Source organism: Pangasianodon hypophthalmus, chromosome 1 (assembly GCF_027358585.1).
Source record: "Pangasianodon hypophthalmus isolate fPanHyp1 chromosome 1, fPanHyp1.pri, whole genome shotgun sequence".
NCBI classification, from domain to species: domain Eukaryota; kingdom Metazoa; phylum Chordata; class Actinopteri; order Siluriformes; family Pangasiidae; genus Pangasianodon; species Pangasianodon hypophthalmus.
In genome coordinates this window covers 11,259,574-11,286,190 of record NC_069710.1, presented here as the reverse complement: position 1 = coordinate 11,286,190, position 26,617 = coordinate 11,259,574, and the positions used below count along the sequence as shown (strand labels likewise).

Below are 26,617 nucleotides of genomic sequence, written 5' to 3'. Positions count from 1 at the left end.
AGAAATAATTAAAGAGCTAAAACATACTGTTCATAAATTAGCCAGAAACCAGAAAGAGCATGGGATTATGAAATGGTGACAATTTGCACCCAAAGGCAGTGCAGTTGTGCTTATTAAAAATTTGTCTCGGTTAATCGTTTGAACTTTGAAATATTATTCAGTATGTATGTTTAACGGCTTTGGGTTTCAAACTTGAGCCCACTCTGTTATTACCCATTGAAGGACTCTTAACTGAGTGCACTAATAGTCAAATTATGAAGTAACTGCTAACATCTATGTCCTTGGGAGTGGATGTTACATGTTACTGTTACATCTTCCTTGTCGAGCTCCTGGACAACATGGGGTTGACAGTCATCTGCCAATCATTTATCCGGGTCATGGCACCAATGTAATGCTAGAAAATTACAATGCATTAGCTGTGCTTCACTATTTCTTGTAACTCTTGAGTTAACCCTTATGTGCAAGCTACTAAAATAAATAGGAATATTTCTACAAGATTTTGTTAACTGATCATCAAGGCTAAACTTTAAACCATGAATTTTCTCTGAACCCAAAGAAACAGCCTATTCAGCACTCTGATTAGGCTCCCCGTGGGATGGTATTATTTGGGATTTGAGGGCACTTCCGATCGAGAGGCCTTTATGAAATAGGCTAACGCAGATCATTAGACTTGCACCAGCAAGCCGTCTGGCTTCACATTGTGATTAGGGTCAACAGGCTGTCAAACACAACCACGGACTTGCCAAGAGACTACAGGGCTACAACAAACAGAGGTTCAGCCTAGGCTTATCTTCCCGCTAGATATGAATGGAATTCCCAGAGGTAATAAATGGTAAGTAAATTAGTCTAGTTGTTTTTGATAACTGACTTTCTCAGTGGTTTGTGGTACTGTATGGTCTACTGCATGTAGGAAGGAACATACAATTTCATTGCTTGCAAATTTTTAAGAATAGGAATCTAAACTGGGAACAAGGTTAGGTTCCACTGAGTGGCACAACAGTGATGTTTTTTTTTTTACTGTCACAAAGCTGATTATTTTCCCATAACAACACATTGCAAAGTGTTTTATTCTTCATAAATGACACCTCATATATTTAATCCATTTATAATTACGCTTAATGCTGTGGAATGTCTGGAAAACAAGTTAGTTCCTGTTATCACTTATGTTACAGCAGCTACAAATAGTCATTACTAATCATCGGAGGCTACTCACCAGCCTTTTTTTTTCTCTTTTTTGAAGTTACTAAGACAAAAAAACGCAACTTGTCAAAACCGAGAAGTACAAAGAAAAGAGGACTCAGAAAAAAAGGCTCAGACTTAATGCTATTAATGAGCATGTTAGTGTTCAGCATGTTAATGATGAACTGGAAATCTTAAAGTTACAGCTTTACCTATCACACTGGAGACTCTTTCCAAAAAATGCTAAATAAATGTCTCATTTAAGACTTACCTTTTAAAATTATTAACAACTGCAACGTTTTTTTATTCTGCTTACGTGTCCACCATATATCCTGTATACATTTTTACTATAGGAGAGGTGCCAAAATTGCTAGCAGGTGAATTCTAGCAGGTGAAAGAGAAAAAAAAAAGAATTTTACCACAAAAAAACTCCATATACTTCATAAACACCACATTCTGCACTTTGACCAACCAAAGACCACAGTCCCACTTGTTTTCTATTGGTTTATCAAAATGAGGTTTGCGAATTCACAAGTCAAAGATAAAGTCGGCACAAAGCGAAAGTACAAAGCGTCTTTTAACGTCCTGCCTCCTTTCCTCTTCCGTGAATTGGCTTCTGCTCTGGGTGAATTTATTTCATGGTTTATTTCACTGTTTTAGCTGAAAAAAGCAAAAAAGCGTCATTTTCAGGTGTCAACTGCTACAGCTAAACCTCTGTTATGGAAAAGGTAACGTATTAAAACAAGTGCAATAATATACACCAGTGATTTGTCTTACAGCTGGAACTTGGGGAGAAAAATGTCAATATCGCTATGAAAAATGATTTGGCCCAAACACTGGTGTTGCATGGTCTGAGAGTCTCCTACTTATCTAACAGCCAATGTTTAAAAAAAAAAAAAAAAGCAGAAAACAGCATTGGAAAGCACTTCTTCACACCGTTATTGTTACCATTTTTGGCCATGCTGGTGCCTGCAGATTAATCAATGCTAATGAGATTTAGGCTTGCTTCAGTTATTCTACCACTGTGTTTTATCTAACTGAATAAACAGCCTTGGCTTTCAAAACATCATTGAAAGGGTTTTTCACCTGCCTAATAAGAGCTCCGGATACACAGCCGACAATTTAAAGTCTTTGCTCCACCACAGAGACGCTCCGCGCTTTCAAAACCAGTCCAAACTGGACCGGCAACTGTGGAGGGTCTAATCTGCCCTGACGGCCTGGTAAAGGCCTTTGGAAATGGGCCCAAAAGCCTTAAAACCTCCTCCAGAGAGCTCCTTTGTGCAAATGTTCTCTGGTCCAAAAGAGAGCAGCGGACCCAGCCCGAGCTCGGCATGAACCTAATACACTTCAGTGTCCAATTAGAGAAGAGCTTTTGCATTGCTGGGAATGCAGAACCCGCTGCTGGTGCATCCATTCATTGTCAGTTTCATTTCAAAAATTCCCCATCTGTACCCAAAGCTAGCTAGCTATGTATTTATTTGTTTGTTTGTTTATTAACATTTTAAAAAGGCCACCCTGATTCTAACTGGATTCTACCTAGAAGGACCATGTGGTCATTTGCAATCTAGGTCATGGTCATGGTCAGCAATATGCAATACTGCTGCTTTGAAACAAATTGGGAACCATTCCTACACTATTATATTAGTTCAGTTAGTATATGCTGATGAACAGATGGTTTCACGGAAAGCTCATATCTCATATAGCTACATTAGTTTTTATAGCTACTTTCATGAAAATAGCAAATATCAAATAAAATTCCCAAAAAGTGCTAAAATCTATGCTTATCTGAAGTGGAACCTGTAAAAAAAATTATAGAAACTTCATTTTGCCAAATAAATATTGTAACTTTCTTTGTTTTATGTTTCTTGCTTGTTTTTAATGGCCCCTTTAATGGTCAGTGACTGGACTGTGCCTTACAGAACATACAAGACTTGACTGAGCAGATTGAGAACCTTTGGGTTGTGCTGTTAGAGGAATTTAATCAACAGCAGGGTGTTGTGATGTGACACAAAGCGGATTATTTTCAGATGACGGCACGTCCTGACGTGTTTTATACCTCTTAAACCACAGCAATATTTCAATGCTAATGATTTTTTTAACTTTTAAAGATAGAAATGATTGTTTTTTATCCATTTATAGGTACTTTTAATGTTGTGGAAGTTAGTTATCATATCCGTTCTATCAGCTTGTCATGTTATCGAGAAACATCTCCTCAAAGAAAAGGTCACCATATCAACAATCACACATGATTTTAAAATCTGTTTATGCGGCGTGTCCGCGTTACAAGTCACTCCGCGTAAGTTGGTACTATAGAAGGGATTAAGTGGTTTTGGTGAATATGCCTTTTATTCAAAGTAATGCTAATACAAGTGTGAGAATTATGCTACATCCATATGATTACGATTTGATGTCAGGACATTATAGGCCAGTATAAATCTATGTAACGGAATGATCTCAAAGCTTGCGTGGTTTAGTTTAAGCCACAAAACAGGATCATTCTAGTGTACTACAAAAGACCTCTAAGACCAAACAGAGCACAGAACATTAAAACCCAGATTTGCACTTTCAAAGCGGAGCAAAACAAAGTCACCACTCAAGGGTGATCATCTCACCTGTGTGTCCCGCTAAATCAAGCTTGGGTTCACACTTGGGAAGAGAACAGTCTGCAAAGAAAGAAAGAAAAAAAATCAATAAAAACAAATGACACTCAGTTCTCTCTGAGATGAAGGATTAAAAAGCTTTGATGTGCGACCGAATAAGAAATGCGATTTAACAACGTGCCACATGTGGCACGGCACAGACGGCCACATGTTACAAAACATGTCACGCGAGACAAAACAGTGTAGTTCAAAGCCGGTTTGTGAGCGTCTTGGGTGAAAATGTACAGCAACGCTTGAAATATTTGACTTGAAGTCTTAACACAGTGCGTGAGTTAAATAACTAGAACTAACAGCGGGATGACGGTTGCTCTTAAGCAGACTGGAACAGTAAAAAAAAAAATTTTACACCGTAAAGGCACTATTCAAAAGTCTGGAATTGAGGTTCTTGATATTATAAAATCCTATTTTATATCCTAATCCTATAGGCACTATTCAAATGTCTGGAACTGAGGTTCTCGATATTATAAAAATCCTTTTAGTTACAGTTGAAATTGATGAAACTTAAACTTGAATATTTAAATCATTTGTAGAAAGCTGTAAGAATTGCTAGAAATATCCAGAATGAGGTAAATAATATGAATATCCAACACGTCTTGTGTTTAAAAAATAGTGATCAAATGACGAGGGGGATATTTTGAGGAGAAATGGCTGTAGATAGATAACAATACGTTATTTAGCAATTAATAACTTAATGTCTTTCCTAAAGTACGCGCAGATAAATGTTGGTGTCTGATATTATACAACGGTATTATATAAGATAAAAAAAATATTATATAAGGTAAAGCAACATACTTTATTGAATAAAATATTGAGTGTTGAATAAAACATGACAGGAATTTTCAAGCTTTTCATATTAATATTTTAGTAATATTTTTGCTGGGTATTAGCCAAAGCAGACGCTAAGTCTTTGAGTACTAAAGCTAAGTCTTTACAGTTCATAAACTAACATTACCTCAGACTACTCAATTTGTTATAAGTTTCGTGTTATTTGACTATGTTTCTCTTACTAACAAATCTAAATAACATTTGCTAAAGTAACTACCAAACTCTTTGACTTGGCATAATTTATGCAAACACTAGCTAGATAAACAGCTGAGAGAAGTTTGCTTGCTAACTGAGCTAGCTAGATTAAGGTAACTAGCTAGCTAGATTTGAAATTTAGCAGAAATTGCACCCCATTCGTAAAAATTCAAATATAAAACGTTTTAAATGTGAAATGTTGTTCTTTATATAGAGAAGCCACAAAAAAATTGACACAGAATTTTGAAAATACCTCTGCTTACAAAAAAAAAAAAAAAAAACACCCATATCTAATTTATATATAGCTGTATTCACAACTGTTAAAACAGACCATAGTTCGAATCAAACAGATTCAACACTGCATATGTGAAAGCACCCTAAGTGTAATGTACTTTAACTTTTGACATAGCGTAGTGGCATGTAATGGTACACTTGAGAAGTAGAGAGGTACACGAGGTGCCAAGTAAATGATCAGTTTAGCTTTAGATACACTAACAATAATATGCCTACATGTCATTTCTGAATATATTAATGTCCTGAATGCACTTTATTACAATATATTACTAAACAATATTTCCATCACGGTTAAGGAACACAATGTCCTCTCTCTGTTAGCAGCCAAGTTGAGTTTTCGAAACACGATAGAGAACCTAATTGAGACCAGTGTTCAGCTGAGCAACTCCAGGCATGTGGGTGTAAATCCTGTTGGACAGCTATTCCATACATACCAACACACATTTTCCAGCTGTTCGCAAACCGCAAACCCTGAATGTTTTTTTTCTATTCATTAAAACACCCGCGTATATTAAACCATTCCTAAGTTCATTTATTTGATCCATGACTTCCTCTGTTACAGTAAAAAGGGCCCACCAGCGGACGAGCATGTGTGCTGGAACAGACGCACAGTAAATGTCTTTTTCTCAAAGCTCTGTGTGCAGTTTCTTTACTGTCAGAGACACGTGGTTACACTTGTGCGCACTCCAGAGGGTGTACATACAATATATGTGTGTGTGTGTGTGTGTGTGGGCCATTTGGTATTGTGCAACAGTAACAGTTCCAGGTTATCCAGACCCTAGCTGGTTCCCTAAAGGCTAATCCATAGTGAAACAGTTTTTCGTAATTCATCTGTCTCACTTCCATGGGAGTCACGTGAGCTTTTCCATTTCACTGAGTAGATGCTGTGTACTGTAGATCTGTTTAAACCACACTTCCAATACAGTGTAATGATCGTCCTGGTCCAGCAGGCTAGTTGCAGAGGATCCAGCCAACTACTTACTCCTGTGGCCTAGTTTTTATACTGTCATAATAATCAACTTAAGCCTATCCTTAACCAGTAGAGATTTGTGAAAGGGGTGGAACTTGGTGAGAGCTTTGACTTTTGGTCTGAACCAACGGGATCGTCGTACCATTGATACAGCACTGCTAAATGTAACAAATACATTTCCCTAAGCAAGTTGGAAGGAAATCAAGTATTTTGTAGAGTTAAAATGTTTTATACCACAGCGCTGTTGAATTCTTGAGTCCGATGGGACAGAAGGTGTTGATTTTCTGACTGTAGTTCACACTGCAAGACCAATCCCAAGTTTATATTAATGCTCTCATTGTAAAATATTAGCATTCTATAGTAACAGTTAGTTCACAAGGACTTATAGGGCAAACACAATAATCTACGTCTAAGTACACCAATTTTAAAAATGGTTAATTAGCTTATAAGAACCTATATAAAATTGTTTTTACTCCAAGAGAATGAAAAAAAGAGAGGCTGGTGAGGGAACGACTGTTTACAGCGATTACAACCTAAGTGATAACATTAACTAACTCATCTTGCAGACCTTCCACAACATTAAATGTAACTATAAATGGACAAAAAGTATGGCACATCATTCTTTAATTAGTAGAAAACTAATTATTGGCATACCTCTGTGGTATAAGAGGAATAAAACTCCTTGGCACATACTGCTATAGGTAGTGTATACACAGTATGTACATAACAGTTTTTCTATAATGGAGTCTTACTGACGTATTTTTTTATTATTTACATTTTTTTACACTTATTTCCGATCTAAATGTAACTTTGTTGGGCACCTTTTTTCCATATGACCCAATGTATGCTACTGTTTCATTACATCCACACAGCCAAACTACAGATGTATACACTTTAATTCCACCGTTGTTTTATGATGGGCCTGTTTCTTTAAATATGTTCTTCTGGGTATCTAAAATCAATGACAAAATCCCCAACTGGGTTAAGTCTCCTTTCTGTTTGTAATGTTTCCGTCTTTGCACATAATGTAAAACATTTCAGAAGTTCTAGTATTTTTACTGATCTGGGACCAGCCAAGTTGCTACTAATGGATGCGGGTCTGATATCAGCCCATGATCAGATGAGGCTTTTATGGACAGCTACTCTCAGTTCTCTTGTCCACAACCCCAGGTGGAGAATGAATTATTCACTTTTATCCAATTTCCATCCAAATGGAACTGCAGCTGTGGGTGCAGATTTATTCCGACAGTATCAGTAAGGCACACACACCCAGCTTTCTTTATTATCACACACACCCACACACACACAATGACATAGTTGAAATATCATCTTAATATTAGGAACAATGTCTGGCTGCTTGGAATGGAAAAAAAAAGATATGGACTTGGATAATAAAGCACAACTTCAGTCTAAGTCGCTGCAGAACAAAGTGTTCTTGTCGTTTGGTATCTGTTTAATGAGCTCCAGCTCTGTGTGGTAAAGTTCAGTTACAGCTTGTTAAGCATCAGAGGAAAGAAGTGATTCCTTGTGCATCCTCTGGCTTCATCTTTGTTTTATGAGACGCCCCTTTTTTCAGATAAAATAGGTCCGTGTCAAACTTCCTTTAAACAGCTGTTTGCCATTGTAGGTGCACTGTGTGTCAGGGTTCGTTGGGAGATTTCAAAGGGGGATGAGAGATTTTGAAGAGATGCTGAGAGAGAGTGAGAGAGAGAGAGAGAGAGAGAGAGAAACCACCAAAAACTTGGGCTCCTGCCAAATGCTCTTCCTCCAGTTCCCAGTGGGATGATATTGCATAGCCACTTCACGACCCATGTGTCTAGATTCCTCTGAGGCCAACTGGCAATTAGGTTAGCATGGAATGCAGGCCAGCCGAGTCTGACCTTGTCAAGTAAATTGGCAAGAAAAAAAAAACAAACATCAAAAAAAAAAAACTCTGAGGGTTCTGAAAATGAAGCTCTCCGCCCAGTCTGATATGTTGTTTGCAATCCCTCCACTGTCAGAAGAACCAAGGCAGAAACAGATGATGTGCATTCATCAGTATTTCATAACACTTGGCTTTCTGAGTCTAGAAGCATCCTGGTTAATTTTGACGACAATGAGGCAAAGTTACGACTTTGTAAGCTAAAAACGAGAGCAGTCTTCGGATTTTAGATGGACTCACCCATGAGTCTCATTCCTAATAACAAAGAAGCTTTCAGTCACTCAATTTGAGTAAAATTATCATTGAAATTCCAGTGTGATTTAGATTTAAGAAGTGGCACTCAACAAAAATACAAATTAAAAAAAAAAAAAAAACATGGTAAGATGATCACGTACCAGCCAAAGACATCATACAAGTCATTACTTTATCATACAGTATGTAATAGAGTAGGAAAAACCTTGGACAGTTCCTTGGACTGTTCCATATTTTCTCATTGACTCATTGTTGATGAGAAAATATGACTTATTACATATTTCTTGCAATATATATTACTACATATATATATATATATAAATATATATATATATATATAAACATATAGTACACACCACAGAAATTAGGCAATGTGAGGAAAAGGTCCAAACCACAATTGCCTCCACTCTTTGAGCTAACCCCTAATCAGACATAATAAAAGCAGCGAATAACTCCAAAAGATCGGTGGAGTCAAAACCTCCACCCCAGATTACAGGAAACCGAAAAGTTAAATTATTCTACCACTAGCAAATGATAAAATGAAAGTCCCATGGGAAAGTTGCTTTGACATAGCCAAGCTTGGAGCAGCAAAGAGTTTGATATTATGTTAGTTTTGGCATTTTCTTTCAAAAAGGTCATTAGTTTTAGTCAAATTTCAGTCATTAATCCTGAAACTTGAAATTGACTGAATGGTGAGTGATAACTGGTCCAGCAGTTTAAAATGAGCATTGACTTTGGTTGACATTGACTTTGGTTCAGATAACATTGACTTTGGTTCATGGATGTGTGTGAACAAGCTAGAAACTCTGCATCCTTGTCCTTGTTCAACAACAAAAATGCACAGTTTTTTTTTTCAGAACAGATGCAAGGATTTGACTAGCTGAAGAGGAAAAAAGTTGGTAGAGTTGTCAGCCTGCACCATGAAGGTTATTGTCATTTTTGTAATTCAGGTATCAACTCCTAAATTTTGCTCCTGTCTCTGTCCTTGTCTTGAGACTGGCTCAGTTTCCCTGATTGTATGCACCTGTTCCTTGTTTCTCCTTAATTAGTTTGTGTATTTATACCCTCTGTGTTTTCCTGTGCTGTCTTGGGAATGTTGTGATTTTGCCATTAATTCCAAGCCATGGTCCTCGTTTGTGGTTTTTCCAGTTCTCTTGATCTGACCCTGACCTGTTTTAATCCCATCTGCCTGTGTGTTTCCCCATACTGTGGACTATGAATGACTCTTGGATTCACCCAAAAAAAAAAAAAAAAAAAAAGCTTAACGTCAATCTTATGCACTTGTGTCCAGTTCTAAAGTACTACGTACTTGTAAAATGTCATCATTTTCACAAAAAGTATGACATTTTTCATTGATAGAATCAACACTGGTTTGATAGTCAATACAAGAGAATCAGAGACAAATGGCTTCTCCTGGCAGTACAGCAATTGCTCACCAGGCAGACATAAAATCCATTCACACTTCAATTAAACCCTTGATCTGGAAAACAGACCATCCACACTGAGTGATCGGCAGGAGTTTGCATTAGAAGTTGTAATGACCTTTAGGTTTCTTTCACGGCAAATTCTGTGGACTTCTTTTATAGTACAGAATGAAACCACAGAGCCACCGCAGTGTAATATAAATATTCAAGAGCCACAGCATTGCCTTGTGCTTTTAGACATCAAAAGACCCAGGGACGATAACGACAGCCTGCTGCTGCAGAAATTCTCGGAAAGCGCCACATCCCAGAATGCCTGGGGTTTTCTGGATTGGTTATAACTTCTTAGAGAGGAAAGCTTGAGATGCCTCTTGGTCATCAGCTGCCAGGTTGTCAAGTGGTTTGGGTAGGTCATGACAGACGCACTTAGGACACGAGTGTGTCGTGTATGGAGTAAATTAGCCACTGTCATGGACACGGTAGCCAAGAAGTCCATTTGTCAAGGTACAGCTGGTGGAATGAAGTTATGTATAGTAAATCATGTGTACTGGACAAGTGACAATCCATTCTGCTGCACCTATAACATTTGAAACATACTGTTCTCCCCCCAGGGGTATGGTTACTTCTGCTGCAGTCAAGTTATTTTTCCAGGTCCGGCTTTCATGTGGAAGACTAAGCCTTGTATCATCTCATTATGAAGCTGCCTGAAATTACTTCTGAAATTGCAGGCAAATGCAAACAAAAATAATAACTGCAAAAGTGAGCAGGATTGGTCACAATTTCTGCCAGAGTGGATCAAACTTTCTGCGAGAGTGAGCGGGATTGGTCAGTCTTTCTGTGGGAGCTGGTGGGAATGTTCAGACTTACTGCGGGAGCAAGGGGTGTGGGATTGGTCAAACGTTTTGCGAGTGCGAGCAGGATTGGTCAGTCTTTCTGTGGGAGCTGGTGTGAGAGAGTGAGCAAGATTGGTCAGTCTTTCTCCGGGAGAGGACTTTCTGCGGAGGTGGTTGGGGTTGGTCAAACTTTCTAGGGGGTGGGTGGGATTTGTCAAACTTTCTATGGGAGCAAACAGGATTTTTTCTGTGGGAGCAGGCAGGATTGGTCAAACTTTCTTTAGGAGCAGGTGGAAATGTGGATTTGTGAAACTTGGGGGTGAGGGAGAATCAAACTGTCTGGTCAAACTTTCTGCTAGAGTGGGTAGGATTGGTCAAACTTTCTGAGGGAGGTCAAGCTTTCTTTGGGAGCAGGCAGGAATGGTCAAGTGTGTGTTGCATTTGGTGGGATTGCTTATAATTCCTTCAGGAGCCGGTGGGATTGGCCACAATTGCTTCTGGAGTGGACAGGATTGGTCAGAATTCCTTTGGAAGCAGGTGAGGAGTGGGGTTAAAAAAACAGTCCTCCACACACCTCCATTGTGGGCTGCTAAAGGTCCCACTCAAGGCCCACAGAGTTGGAATAATTAAGGCAACAGAGATAGGAAACAGTCTGGTAACACAAAACGTGTTTAGTCAAGGAGGAGTGTCTAAGTGCCCATGCCCTGATACCCTGTGTTTGACAAGCTGGAGAACTGGAGATGGTTGTCCATGCTCTCCTGCGCTAGATTGATGTAAATTTGTCCATCAAGTGCAAGGGTAAGATGAATATAAATATAAAAACCACAAGATTTTGTAGAACTGTCTGGGTCTTCTCTCTTCCATATATTAAAAGAAAGGCCATCTGGGAACCTGAGTTTGCTATTTTGTTGGGAGATCACATGTTCAAATCACAATGAACATCCATAGCCCAGTGTCCAGGAGAGCATAGAGAGCTGTCTGAGTGGGAAGGACCTTCCTTTATCCCTGGTTGATTGGTGCAATGCTAGCTGCGAGCATACAGCATTATGTATACAGCATCCAGCAGTTACGGAATGGTTTAAATTGGTGCAATGGACCTTCCTTTATCCCTGGTTGATTGGTGCAATGCTAGCTGCGAGCATACAGCATTATGTATACAGCATCCAGCAGTTACGGAATGGTTTAAATCCCCACATAATATGATTTACAAACATTGTAAGATATGATTCCAAAACAAGACACCAAGACAGCTCTATGCAATGCATCACACAGTATTGATCCAGCATCTCAATGCAATGTAAGATCCCAGACGCATAGAAGCACTTCAGGATTCTCCTCATTTTGACGGTTAGTTGTTTACCTTTCATTTAATCAGTTTTGGGATTCTGAAAGAATTCAACTCACAATGACTATAAACCAAAGCTCAGAATTAAGCTAAACAGCCATAAAAATGTAGATGGCTATTTATTGGTCTGCAAAACTGGCAGGCTATAGTCTTACGTACTAGCATTTTCTTTTTCTTTCTTGTTTTTAATTAATAAGTGTAAGAAACATTTTAACAATTTGAAACATACACATTTATGGTAAAGTTAATTTATCTAAAAGTTTTAACAATTTACAAAGCTACAAATGTTCTAGTCTTCTTTAAATTCTTTTTACAATTTTAGGAACTTACAATTATACATGGATAATATTTTTTTGTTGGCGATATTGAAAACGTTGACAAATTGCTCTAGTATAAGAGCAACAAAATACTCTGGGACATGCTGTTATTGGAAAATAATCAACTTCTGAGTGGTAACAATAACCTTATTTCGAGTCAGGCCACATCACACCACCCTGTTATTGATTTATTTCCTAAAACAGCGCTTTACTCCGTGTTTTATTCCTTACATATAGATAATGCAATCAGGTTATATTAAATGTATTTGAATTTATCTTAATATAATGCAGGATACAGTGCTTTGTAGTGCTTCAACTACGAAGCGCGCAAACATATGGCTCATTCCTGCGTCCAGTCTCTGGATGCACCTGGTTTACAGAGACAACAGACGGCTTCGCAAAAGAAACAGCATGCAGGACAGAAATAAGCATGACAGCACTTTGGCTCATCCATAATATCTGTTACAGAAGGAGCATTAGTACCTCAGGGAGGCGTTCATGGTCCAACACAGGACAAAGGAGTGGTGAAGGTGCTCGGAGCCTATACAATACAACCCTGTTAAGAGAGATATTTCATCTGATGTTTTTTATTTACGGAGGCGTGAGGATACACACTCCCATTCTTTTTAAACACTTATTGACTGTAACAGCAGAAATATCAATAGAAATATAAAGTCCTTAATCCAGCCATGCTTAAAAACATACCCACAAATGGTATGGGGGGAAATGAATGACTTGCATACCTTGAATTTCGTCAGATTCGGAATTCTGCCTGCTAAAGACGTTTCTGGGAATTTAGGGTACAACACTTATCTCTTCTTAGCTTTCTTATTTTTTTTGTTAGTATGTTGGCCTACATCAGGGGTGTCCAAAGTCCAGCCCCAGGGCCAAATCCAGATGTTAACTGGCTCATGGTTCCTCCTCTCTTAGAAAGTATTTTAGGTGGCTTGCCGGCCAACATGTTGCAATTTTTCCTTTCACCTGATGGTGGCAGGAGACTGTGATAACACAATTTGATAAAATGCAAAAGCCTTTTTTTATGGAGTTAACTTTTGTGCCAAAAGTTTCGTGTAAAATAATAAAATCCACATGCAAAATATCAAAATGTATGTATATATATATTATATAAAACATAAATATATATTGCAAATGCAAGTAATGGGAATCAAATCATAATTCATTTTCCAAAAAGATCTTGAATCTTTAGCAGGCAGAATTCCGAATTTTCGATCTTGAATCTTTTTGATTCACACTCTCACTTTGCTTTCATTTTTTTTTCTATTTATGGATATTTCTGATGTAGAGTTTTGGTTTTTTCTTTTGCTTCTGCTGTCTTTTGTTTTTTTTTTTTTTTTTTTTTTTGCTTGAAGGCGTTCACCTAAATCTCTATTGGTGAACTGATTTTGGAGTGGGAGGCGCTCTGAAAGTTAGCCACGCCCATTCCATTAACAGTGGAGGCGCCTCTATCATGGCTGAACGAACAGAGCCGAGTGCTCAGTAGCAGCAGAGAAACTATTGTAGTTGCATTAAAAAGCTTACTGTAAAAATATGAGTAGTTACTGAATTATTTGTATTTGCAGTCACATATATTTCTTTATCATATAAGTGTCTTCATGCCATCCAGTTTAAACAGATAACGTTAGCTAGGTGACAAGGATGAAGCTGTCTTCTTATTTGGATTTTCCGTTCAACCTTAAAAGTTCCAGGTCATACGAGCTCGTGCCTGTAGAAGGCACCATGAAGCGCACTAAAGTCACATACAATTTCCTATCAATCTGACAGTTTCATATGAAAATAAGTGTAATGTATTGTTACACTCAGCATGAAGAAATTTAACTGTTGGATTTTTTTTAATAATGGGCCTGTGAACATTGCATTTGAGTATCGGATGCAGACAAACTGTACTTTCTGCCTAATTCCTACATCGTTATCTCCTTATTATAATAATACATTCCACTTATTTTCATATGAAAATGGCTCACAGAGCCATTATTTAACAAATTCTACAGTAAATTTGTTCATATTGAGCATTTTGAGAATATATTTAGTTTCATGTGGAATTGTCAGATTTTTTTAAGACATCTTCATAATCAGGAGATAATGGTTTCGGAATTAGGCAGAACGTGGAAACAAAAAAATCCGAATAAGAAGCTGGTGAATAAGAAGCCAGCTTCAGCCTCGTCATCTATTTATCTTTTGAAACTGCTACTAAACTGGATGGAATGAAGACACTCCTTTGTATGATAAAGAAGTATATGTGAATGCATCTATAAACAATTCAGCTGCTTTTTAATGCAACTACAATACAGTTTCCCTGCTGCTGAGCACTCCATGTCAGAGGCAGCACCACTGCTAATGGAGTGGGCGTGGCTAACTTTCAGAGCACCTCCCACTTCAAAATCAGTTGATCAATAGAGATATAAGGTGAATGCGTTCTTGTAAGGACACCCCGCCCCCCATAAAAATGTGCCAAAAGACAGAATCAAAAAAAAAAAAAAAAAACCTGCATCAAAAATATTAATAAATAGGCGAAAAAAAAGAAAGCAAAATGAGAGCGAAATATCAGAAGTAACCTATTTTGAAATATTAACTGTGATTTGATTCTCATTACTTGCATGTGCAAAAAATTTTTGCTTATACATTTTGATCATTTATATTTTGCTTGTGGATTTTACTATTTTATTTTGAAACCTCTGGCACAAAATCAACTCCATACTTTTTTTCTCTAACTACACCTGCAAATGAATTTATGAACCTAGAACAAGGCTAAAGTTTCCCAAGAAACAGAGTACAAAAGTTTGCACACCCTCAAAAAAGGAGATGTTGCTTCATCATTTCAAGAACAACACATTAATAGTGAAAAAAAATCATATTTAAAAAAAAACAAATAAATCACATTAAAAATAAATGAAATAACAGTTCAGAAGTGTGCATCTCTCTTTGCAAATGTGATATTAACCATTTCTAACACAATGCACGCTCACGTTCTGCCTTCCTCCAACTTCCAACGTCCAACGTCTAGCTTCTGACAGTCATGGCAATTCTTCACTTGATTTTGCCACGTTTTTTTTTTCCCACAGTATGCACTCACATTTCTTTTTTTTTTTTGATAATGTTCATCCAGAAACCAACAGGGATGCAGGGGGTGCAAACTTTTGCACTCTGGACTGTCTGGTGCACTTTCATTCATTCATTCCTTCATTCATCTTCACTTTATCCTGGTTAGAGTTGATGTAGTTCCAGAGCCTATCCCAGGAACAGTGGACACCGGAATACACACAAGGCTCCTTATGTGCATTTTTAGGGGTCCAAGCACTAAGTATGTACTTGTAATTTTATTATTATTATTATTATTATTATTATTACTGGGTTTTGGAAAGCATTAAAAGGTTTATATACTGTATGCATCTGTGCTAGAGCAAGATGTTAGATTAATGTCAATCTACCCTGCAGGAGAACCCAAGCACTATGCAGGATGTTTATAATGATTACGTCATTCCACCCTGGAGAGATACATACAGAGAGAGAGAAGGAGAGAGAGAGAGAGAGAGAGACCCAGATGAGCCTACGTCACGCATGAAAACAACTAATGCAGGAGAATGCTGTAGAGAGACAGAGAGAGAGAGAGAGAGACTCTGCAGAATCATGCTGCACGAGCCGTGCAGTTTTTCTATATGCATGTTTATGTTGCGATTGCGACCCATCGCGCGCGTGGCTGACTGTTTACATCATTCTAGCACACAGCAAACTGCATAGAGCTCCATGCACGTGACTCTAAGCAATGCAAACAGCAGAATATGCATTGCATCATCATCATCATTATTATTATTAATATTATTATTATTATTATGATAGCGCGTGCCCATCTGCAGCCTCATAGCTGGGTCATCATCCTCCGGTTCTCCAGAGCAACGCACCCACCCACCTACGAGCTTTTGTTAGTTTTCTCACGTCAGCAGAGCAGACTGAGACTCAGAACCGCACCGAAACGTTTCCTCGAGCATGCATTTGTTTGCATTTCTCCTTTTTTTTCTCCTCCTTTCTGTACTCACCGGCTCTAAAGAGCGCTGCTACATCTGCTCCGTCCTTACACACGTCCTCTCCTTCCCCCGAGCTCATGGCTTCCTCAAATCACGACTCAAAGCACAAAAAGAAAAAGCTTCCTCGAGTTAAAAAAAGATAGAGAGAGAGAGAGAAAGGTTGTGAGGTTTAATATATATATACATATATATCTCCTCTTTCCTTCCTTCATTGCAACCCGGACCAGGCTGTCCTGAGAGGCGCTCAGTCGCGCGCCGAGCCCCGACCCTCCATGTTGGCTCGAGCGAATCACCAACGAATCGGTTCTCTGTGTGTGTTAGCGGATCGCAAGGGAATCGATTCGCAAGCTCGGATAACGAATCATTTACACGCAGAAACAAAACTTGCACGCGACCACTACCCCCTACCCCCCTACCCCCACCACCCTTAATAAATACCTTAATACTACACCACTTTGTCTCTTTCTTTGTTTTGTTTTAATTTATTTATTATTTTCCTATTTGTTATTATGTTGCTGAAGTTCACTCAGGTCCCAAGCACCAATCCTTCTTTCCCAATAGAAAAAACATTAGAAAACAATAGAAACCATCATAGTATTTGTAATGGTTTTACTGGTTATAAGGGAAATTGTATTGCAATGGGTTTAATGGAAGCTGTAATGGTCTTTGTTGCCTTTATGTCTAGTGGACACCATTAAAGACCAACAGTGTTAATGGTCATGGTTTTAATGGTTAGCTGGTGGTTTGTAATGATATTTGTAATGGAAACCATTAGAATTTCTGTGATTCTCATTACTTGCAGTTTAATTTTTTTATATTTTGATCATTCTTATTTTGTGGATTTTATTGTTTTTTTTAAACCTTGGCACAAAATTACGGTAATGGTTGGTGCCAAACGTTGATACCAAAATATGGTAATGGTTTTAATGGTTAGCTGATGGTTTGTAAAAGTATTTGTAATGGAAACCATTAGAATTTCTGTGATTCTCATTATTTGCAGTTTCATTTCTTTTACATTTTCATAATTTATATTTTGCTTATGGATTTTATAATTTTTTTTTAAACCTTTTACACAAAATTATGGTAATGGTTTATGCCAAATGTTGGTACCAAAAAAAAAGCTGGTAATGGTTTTAATTGTTAGCTGATGGTTTGTGATGGTATTTGTAGTGGAAACCATTAGACTTTCCATGATGGTCTCTATTGTTTTTCTTTTTTTGTATATCTTTAAAAAAATGAGTTTCACACCAAGTTTAAAGTCAGTGTAAAATGAAACACCAGCAAATTCAGTACAGTATATTACATTTAAATTATGAATCTTTATTACAAAACCTCTTCAGTCCTAAATAGACATGGATAACCATGGTAGATTATACACTGCGCCACTGGATGCACTTTGTGTATATATACTGTACACTATAAGCCCAAAAGTTTGTGGACACCTGACCATCACACCCATAAGTGGGCTTTCAGCAAACTCTTGGCACAAAGTTGGAAGCACGCAATTGTATAGGTTGTCTTTGTATGCTGTAGCATTACAATTTCCCTTCATGGAACTAAGATGCTCAAACCAGTTCCAACATGACAATGCGCCTGTGCACAAAGCAAGCTCCATGAAGACATGGCTTGCCAAGGTTGGTGTAGAAGAACTCGAGTGTCCTGCACAGAGCCCTGATCTCAACCCCACTGAACACCTTTGGCATGAACTGGAATGCTGAATGCACTCCAGGCCTCCACCCTCTACATCAGTGCCTGACCTCACTAATGCTCTTGTGGCTGAATGAGCACAAATCCCTACAGCCATGCTCCAATATCTAGAGGAAAGCCTTCCCAGAAGAGTGGAGGTTATTATAACAGCAAAAGGGGAACTAACTCTGGAATATAATGCCAGCACTTTGTAACAGTCAGAGGTAAAGCTGTAACTTTACATTTTCTGATGCGAGAAAGTCATCAGGGTTTTACAAGCTGTGTTTTTGGTCTTATTACAGAGAGGCTTGTGAGGATACAGCTGTTTATTGCTGTTATAATATAAGTCATCAACGGAACAACTGTGGAGCAAGTCAAAAGCTCCAAGTTTCTTGGTATGCACATGATGGAGGATCTCTCCTGGACTCTCAACACTACCTGCCTAGGAAAGAAGGCCTAAGCAGTTCCTCCACTTCCTACGGAGGCTGAAGAGAGCCAAACTTCCTTCTACAGAGGGACGATAGACAGCGTCCTGACCAGGTGTCTCACCGTGTGGTACGGGAACTGCACAGCCTCCGACCGCAAGACCCTACAGAGAATTGTGAGAACAGTTGAAAGATCATTGGAGTATCTCTATCCACCATCAACACCTGATACAACAACCACTCCATCCTCAAAACCACTAGTATTGCGGACGACCCCTCTCACCCCTCTCATGGACTCTTCACCCTTCTGCCATCTAGCAGAAGGTACAGGAGCATCCGTGCCACAACCAGCAGGCTCTGCAACAGTTTCTTCCCTCAGGCAGTCAGGAATGACAATAAAAACCTATTTGACTTGAAGTGATCAAGTGACCAAGCTGCCACTGCCGGACCCTTGACCTGACTCGGCTCACCTTGGACTGAAGACTCATGATATTTCAGCCTGGATGAAGGAAAAAAACATTAAAAAATGAGTACCTGCCTCCAACCATAATGACAGCAATTTAATAAAAAATCCATTTCTGGCCATGTTTCTCATAACAGTAATATCAGGTTCAATATCAAGAGTGTTCATGCCTTGTTTGTTTTGAACCTAGCCACAATTTTTTTTGTTTAATTTTACCCAGAACCTGAGCAGAAGTTTAACTGGGGCTCAGATTTGGCTCGGGTTTGGGTGGGACCCAGGGGATCTACTGGCATGTAACAGGTCAAAGATTTGTTTGTGAAAAAACATGAGTCCTATATAACTTTTTCATGTGTTTTCAGACACTTCATATTATGTTTACCACTTCTTTCACATGTAGTGCACGTGTTTTTATATTCACATGTGATTTTTACGCAATTAATTTATTAATTTTTCGCATGCAATTTCAGGGTCAAAAAACAGTCTACGGCTTTTGAGTGGTGCAACCGATTCCCAACGATGCCACAACCATCAGTGGCCAAGACAGCAAAAAGGGCACTGTACTCTGGATGGGAAAGATGACGTTACTGTCTCCCCTGTTGATTAGAACAACAGTAGCTAATCCGGGAATGAATGAATTAATGATCCAGAGTTATTGAAAATGAATGACTGAGTGAACGAGTGAATGAATGAATGAATGAAATGATCCAGAGATACTGAAGATAGATGAATGAATGAATGAATGAATGAATGGATGGATGAATGAATGGATGAATGAATGAATGAATGAATGAAATGATCCAGAGTTACTGAAGATGAATGAATGAATGAATGAATGAATGAATGAATGAATGAATGAATGAATGAAATGTTCCAGAGTTACTGAGGATGAATGACTGAGTGAATGTATGAATGAATGAGTGAATGGTATGAGATACTGAAGCTGGATGAATGAATGAATGAATCAGTCAGTGAAATTATCCAGAGTTACTGAAGATGAGTGAAATGAAATGAATGAATGAATGAATGTAATCCAGAGATACTGAAGATGAATGAATGAATGAATGAAATGATACAGGCTTACTGAAGATGAATGAATGAATGAATGAAATGATCCAGAGTTACTGAAGATGAGTGAATGAACTAATGAATGAAATGATCCAGAGATGCTGAAGAGAGATGAATGAATGTATGAATGAATGAATGAATGAATAAACGAATGAATGAATGAATCAGTCAATGAAATGATCCAGAGTTACTGAAGATGAATGAACGAATGAATGAATCAATAAGTCAATGAAGTGATCCAGAGTTACTGATGATGAATGAATGAAAGAGATGATCAAGGGTTACCGAAGATGAATGAATGAATGAATGAATTAGATGATTAAGGGTTACTGAAGTTGAATGAATGAATGAATGAATGAATGAGCCAGGGTCACTGAAGATGAATGAATGAATGAATGAATGAATGAATGAGATGATTAAGGGTTACTGAAGTTGAATGAATGAATGAATGAATGAATGAATGAGCCAGAGTCACTGAAGATGAATGGTTGTAGTTCAAATGAATCACAAGTAGCTTGGTTCACTTAATTCGTTCAAAAGAATCAAATCGGTGAAATGGCTCATTATTCCCTTCACTATAAGGGAAAGGGGTTGGGTTTAAACAGAGGGTCTTATGGAAGATCTCTCGACACACGCCCAAGAAAGCAACTTTTTTTCTTTTACATCATATTTAATGTTTAATGAAGAGTCTGAAATATGAAATATGAAAAGCTATGATTCACAAAAAGCATCCTTTTAACTGACTACTGACCTCCATATTAGGAATATGCTGAAAGAGTTAATTACTGAAAGGGTTAATTGCTGAAAGTCTATTAATTACTGAAATCTGCAGAAATTAGTAACGAATTAGGATAAAATAAATATTCATAAGTCTATATGAATTGTCAACATGCCATGGTTTGGAATATCTAGTAATCCTGGGAAGCGGGGTGGGAGAAGCAGTGTAGTTTATTCATGCAATTTCAGTTTAATGAGTTTAGAGAGTTTGAATTAAGCTATCACATATCGCCCCCTGCTGGTTATGATGCAAACTCACACACTACACACAATATACATGATCATTGGTTCACATTGAATTCCATCACAAGCAGGCAATCAGGTTTCCTCTCCTATAGGCTGCCTTTCACTATTTATTTTACATTCCTAAATTTAAAGTGAGTTTATTCTCCAAGCTGGACATTAGCCACTCCCCCATCTCTCTCTCTCCCCCTCTCTCTCTCTCTCACTCTCTCTCTCTCTGAGCCCTGGCGCGTGCATATCCATGGCAACCACCAACAACATTTTGGGCTCGAGCGCGAAAAAAAAAGTGCACAACTGTGCTCGCGCCGCACTCTACGAGTCAGGCATTAGAACAAAAATAAAAACAAACAGCGCGCGCGCGTTGCACTAAATTTTCAGTGACTTTAGGAATTAACACTTTGGCAAAGTTTAGTCGAGTGTGTAGCGTGAGAGGATGGCGTCCGGTGCGCGCTCGGGGAGGACCAACCCGCGAGGGCGAGCGACTCAACCTGCGACTACCGGAGACAGCATCCGGGACTTACAGGTGAAGATTCTATTTATCCTTAACTTCAGACAGGCTTTTACATCCGGGACATTTCCTGTGGAAAGACACTCAAGTTGCATTAAAGTTAAGGCCTGTCTTAGTGGGTCTGCCTGTCTGTCTGTCTACCTGCCTGTCTGTCTACCTGCCTGTCTGTCTGTCTAACTAACTGCCTGTCTGTCTGTCTGCCTATCTGTCTGTCTGCCTGCCTGTCTGTCTACCTGTCTGCCTATCTGTCTGTCTGCCTATCTATCTGTCTGCCTGTCTGCCTATCTGTCTGTCTGCCTGTCTACCTGTCTGTCTGTCTGCCTATCTGTCTGTCTGTCTGTCTACCTGTCTGTCTGTCTGCCTATCTGTCTGTCTGTCTGTCTACCTAACTGCCTGTCTGTCTGTCTACCCGTCTGTCTGCCTGTCTGTCTGTCTGTCTGTCTGCCTATCTATCTATCTGTCTGCCTGCCTGTCTGTCTGTCTGTCTACCCTTCTGTCTGCCTGCCTGTCTGTCTGTCTATATCTGTCTGTCATATGTGTTTGCCTATCTATCTATCTATCTATCTATCTATCTATCATCATGGTCTGGGGCAAGATCTCTGTAGAGTTTGTCAGGAGATGCTGGGTGTTGTATGGGCCATTGGGAATATGTGTACTTACACCATTCTCTGTCTGTCTGTCTATATCTGTCTGTCATATGTGTTTGCCTATCTATCTATCTATCTATCTATCTATCTATCTGCCTCTCTGTCTATCTGCATACCTATCTATCTATCTATCTATCTATCTATCTATCTATCTATCTATCTGTCTGTCTCTCATGGTCAGGGGTAAGATCTCTGTAGAGGGTGTCAGGAGATGCTGGGTGTTGTGTGGGCCATTGGGAATATGTGTACTAACACCATTCTCAGATATTGCAGCACACGTTGTTTTATTGCCCCCGTGTTGGCCTCGTACATCTACTGCAGCCACGTCTAGTGCCTTCATCCAGCCTGAAACCAGTCTCGTCCACGAACACAAGGGTGTGAGGGATTTCACTTCCTTCCACTTCTAATATTCTTTATAATACAGTAAACAAAATCTAACATCAGTTTCACTATAGAATCCTACAGTTATAGCAAAGTACAAATGTCCTCTGCTCTTCTCTGCAACTTCAGTGCATATACACAAGCTATAACACTGTACAGTATACTACTGTGTAGTGCACACCACTGCTTCTTTTGAATGGTCCCTTGTACAGCTGTGTCTTTGTCATCAGATGTCTCTTCAACCCTCTATTCTGTTGTAGAGATGCTTATGTTATTGTCATGTAACATCTCTCAGTCTAATAGCCTTATTTGCGAATCACCATGTTGCAGATCTCTTCCTCTTGCTGAGGTGTAAAAAAAAAATAAAATAAACTGTCATCTAGTTGTTAGTTGCTTTAGTGCTGTAACTGGAATACTGTAACAGGAATATTTCCAGCACGTAGTTGCCCCTGTTCATGGTTAACCAACCTGGTTCCCCTGTATTCAGACATCATCATGATTCTGTTGTGGTCAAACAAAAAACCCTGTAACGTAGTATGATCTTTTATTGGAGCTGAAGATGTAGTTCATAAGGCAGAGCAGTAGATGGTAGCAGTAGCAAACCACCAAACGTACAGAAGCTCCATGGCCCTGGTTCATCTGCTGTAATTCTGGTTCATTCTATTGCCCCTATTAATGCCTATAAAATACATAGCTATGTTAAAATATTAGCATTTTATTAACTCTACAAATCTTATCCAAATCAACAGCTCATGTACCTCACAAAACAGTTAAATTAGCATGAATTTGTAGGACGAGCAGCATCATGTAACGTATAATCTTTAACCAGAACATTCCACATGATTTTCCACATGAATGCCCAGTACTCGCCTCGTGTTTTTTTTTTCTTTTTTAGTTGTCTAAGTAGATGTTTCTGTAAAGTGCGCGTAAAAGACTTTTTAATCACAGGTAAAGTGTCCTTCAGAAACATCCTACAGTATGTAGGCACCAAGTTTCAGGTAAATATCATAAATAATCATTAATAAACAGCACTTACATTAATAAACTACACAATCTTACTTGAAATATAATTATATAAATATAATACTTTAAAAAATGTCATTATTATTTTGACATTAATATGCAAATCTATTTTTGTCTCATGCTTGAAACATCCTTTTTCCAAGAGTTGTCCATTTTTGATTATTAAAAATGTACATTTTAGTCACATTCACTCAACCTGTTATGTATGGAATATATGGAATATTCCACATCACATCCAGAGTTCCTGAAGATCACATGAAGAAGAAAATTCTGTCATTGTATTTTCTTCTTCTGTTTTCAGTGATATTGTGATATTGACTGACAAAGTCACTTTGCAAATACAGCACAACCTCCATCACCCAAACTACTGACTGAAAGTAAATTATTAATAAAATTTTTTTTGTAAATCATTTAATTTCTTACTCATTCAATGGCGAAATGCAGCCAATGGGCCTCATTTATCAATAAATTCTGCCGGATTTACAGAAGTTGAAATGCTGATTTTCTTTGTACTCGCTTGCATACGTTGATCACCTGTACCGTGCAAAGCGTATTCCTGACACAGCTCATTTGCATGTAGTGACGCCCACAAAATTCCATAAATGGTCATGTGCACAGACAGCAGGGAGCACAAAATGAACAATCAGGGTAAAGGCTGAAAGGCAGAAATGGAAGTTATTTAGACTCACTTCCATGCCATAAAATATTCAATTATATATTATATTAATAATACTAATAATAATACAGTAAGAGAGTGCTAAATATTCCGTCAGCTGAGGCATTTATTTACGGCGTACGGCTGGCTATGCGCAGACAGACCAGCCAGTCCTCCACTTATATATGAGACCATTTCTTTTGTCATAATGGAATGATTCGTTTTATTCTGGGTTTGTGTTGGCTTGCTTTCTTTATATATTTAAATTAATGCCAATAATATAAAACAACTGGTTTTCACAAAAGTTCTCGATGGTCCTCTTAGGCCCTGACCTTGTGAACTAGCATGAGGATGTGTTTTTGATAGAGACTACAAAGCACTTCTCTAAGTCGCTCTGGATAAGGCGACTGCTAAATACTGTAAACGTAATAAAAATAAGGCATTTATATATAAAAGTGCAGTAATCCATGCAAATTACAGTATATGATTTAACGTCGATCAGGTTGAGGTGTCCATTAGTTAGTCTTCATTTGTGTAAATTTACACACACTAAGGAGCACGAGTAGGATACGAACGTTTTTCCGAATTTACGGGATTTTCATGAATACGAAATTTCTTGTGTAAACATTCCTACAGATGATTTATAAATAAATCCCTTCATATCCAGCTTGATTTTAAGAGTTACTATAGCCCGAATGACACTGCAGTCATGGACTCAGCCATGATTCAGTAACTATTATGAATTTTTCAGTAGCTGCACTGAAATGAATAGAAAAGGTTTACAAGTCCTAGACTGAGGAAGATAAATCTGGACCCACCAATAGCTCATTGGGAGATTAAGGTGTTAAGAACCTTGTTCAAGAGGCCTATAGTGGCTCTGGCAGTCCTGGTAGTTGAACTCAACACCAATAAGTCTCTTGAAATGTTCTACAAGAAAATCAGATTCATGAGCATGATGTTGTAGGCCACTAGGGGGTGCTACTCACATGTTATTTTTGAAACAGGTTTTCATTAAACAGGGAATCATACAAGGCATCACGAAACTCACCGCTTATTATCACTGCTTATAGAAATATATAATATATAATGATCTGAAAAACGGACTGCTTCTCTCGTTATTTGTGCCGAGCTGTTTGCAGCACTGGACGAGGACACAAACCTTATTTGCTTTTGCTAATGCCAGACCATTTACATTTAATTACCTAATGGGATATCAAAAAGATGTCTGCATGTTGGCCTAGGAAAACCTAAATTCTGGCAATTCTGGGGGAAAAAAACAAGTTTGGACCAAAAAGTGGTGCTTTGACACTTCTACTTTAATAAACCTTAATTATATTTCCGAAATCTATGATTTATTAAGCTTTTAAACTTGTCTAGGCTTTCTGCGAAGATCAGATTAGGTAAGTAAGGAGCCAGTTTAACAAACATGGCTGTAAATATCAGTCTGTTTGTCAGTCTGTTTAAATAAGATGCTTTAATTGGTAGCTAAGGGTGTTTTCCTCACACAGAAGTCCACTGGTTTAGTTTTGATATGCTAGAGTACATCTGAGGTGAAGTGTGCTAATTTCTTTTTTATCATCTAAGCATGTGTTTGGTCTAAGTGCAGTAATCCATGCAAATTACAGTATATGATGTGAAGACGATCAAGTCGAGGTGTCCTTTAGTTAGTCTTAAGTAGGATACAAACGTTTTTCCAAATTTACGGGATTATCATGAATACCAGATTTTTTGTGTAAACTCTCCTACAGATGATTTATGAATAAATCCCTTCATATCCAGCTTGGTAAATGAGGCCCATTGTCATAAAAAATCTGAATGTTTAAATGTATGCTTTATTAAATTCAATGTTGAAAAATGATTTTTAAGAGTTACTATAGAAAGGTTTACAGGTACTAGGGTGAAAGTAAATCTGGACCCATGGGAAATGAGCTCATGGGAGTTTAAGGGGTTAAGAACCTTGTTCAAGAGGCCTACAGTGGCTCTGGCAGTCCTGGGATTTGCTTTCTGCTGCTTGCAAACAGTGTTTTTTCAATACAGCTGATTGCAAGGAATTCGTCTGCGGCTCTGTGTACACTGCACGCTCACTCACACTCGTGTCCAAGGTGAAGTCATCGCCACTGTCACCCCCTATTATATTTATACTCTCTAACAGTATATAGCATTTCTAAGGGTTTGTAATTAAACCCTACATTTTTCTGTTATAAAACATTATTTCAGTGAATGACCAGAACAGCAATTTCTGAGTACCCTTAAGGTGAAATACACTAGTTTACATTTGATATGCTAGAATTCGTGTATTCCTGTATTCAGTAAAATTAACCAGAGAAATCTGTTATTTACTCTCGGACATGTTTATGAAGGATCTTCTTTTTTCCCTTTAGAATGATGGATTGAGGCAGTATTTTGTGCATCCAGATGTTATGTGCATATGGAAATGTGCATGCTGATTCATTCATCGCGCAGTCGCCAGCTGTGTGCTAATCAGCACACCG

The 26,617-nt window shown here is 38.3% G+C and overlaps 2 protein-coding genes across 7 annotated transcripts in view; one reads left to right on the top strand and one right to left on the bottom strand.

Annotated features, from left to right (window-relative positions):
- The window catches only part of triob (trio Rho guanine nucleotide exchange factor b), a 125,560-nt gene extending 109,024 nt beyond the window's left edge, over positions 1–16,536 (bottom strand). For 3 of the 6 annotated variants that reach the window (XM_026926128.3, XM_053238381.1, XM_053238358.1), the window contains exons 1-2: positions 16,265–16,536; positions 3,792–3,842 (exon numbers count right to left, since the gene is read on the bottom strand). In XM_026926128.3, coding sequence (XP_026781929.3) covers positions 3,792–3,842; positions 16,265–16,331 — 118 coding nt within the window. In that variant the 5' untranslated portion in view covers positions 16,332–16,536. The remainder of the gene's footprint in view (positions 1–3,791; positions 3,843–16,264) is intronic. The other 3 variants (XM_053238252.1, XM_053238275.1, XM_053238324.1) reach the window with 3 other exon arrangements.
- A 4,640-nt stretch (positions 16,537–21,176) lies between these two features.
- The window catches only part of dnah5 (dynein, axonemal, heavy chain 5), a 112,156-nt gene continuing 106,715 nt past the window's right edge, over positions 21,177–26,617 (top strand). The window contains exon 1 of the mRNA XM_053237103.1: positions 21,177–21,434. Within this exon, the coding sequence (XP_053093078.1) occupies positions 21,345–21,434 (90 nt within the window). The 5' untranslated portion in view covers positions 21,177–21,344. The remainder of the gene's footprint in view (positions 21,435–26,617) is intronic.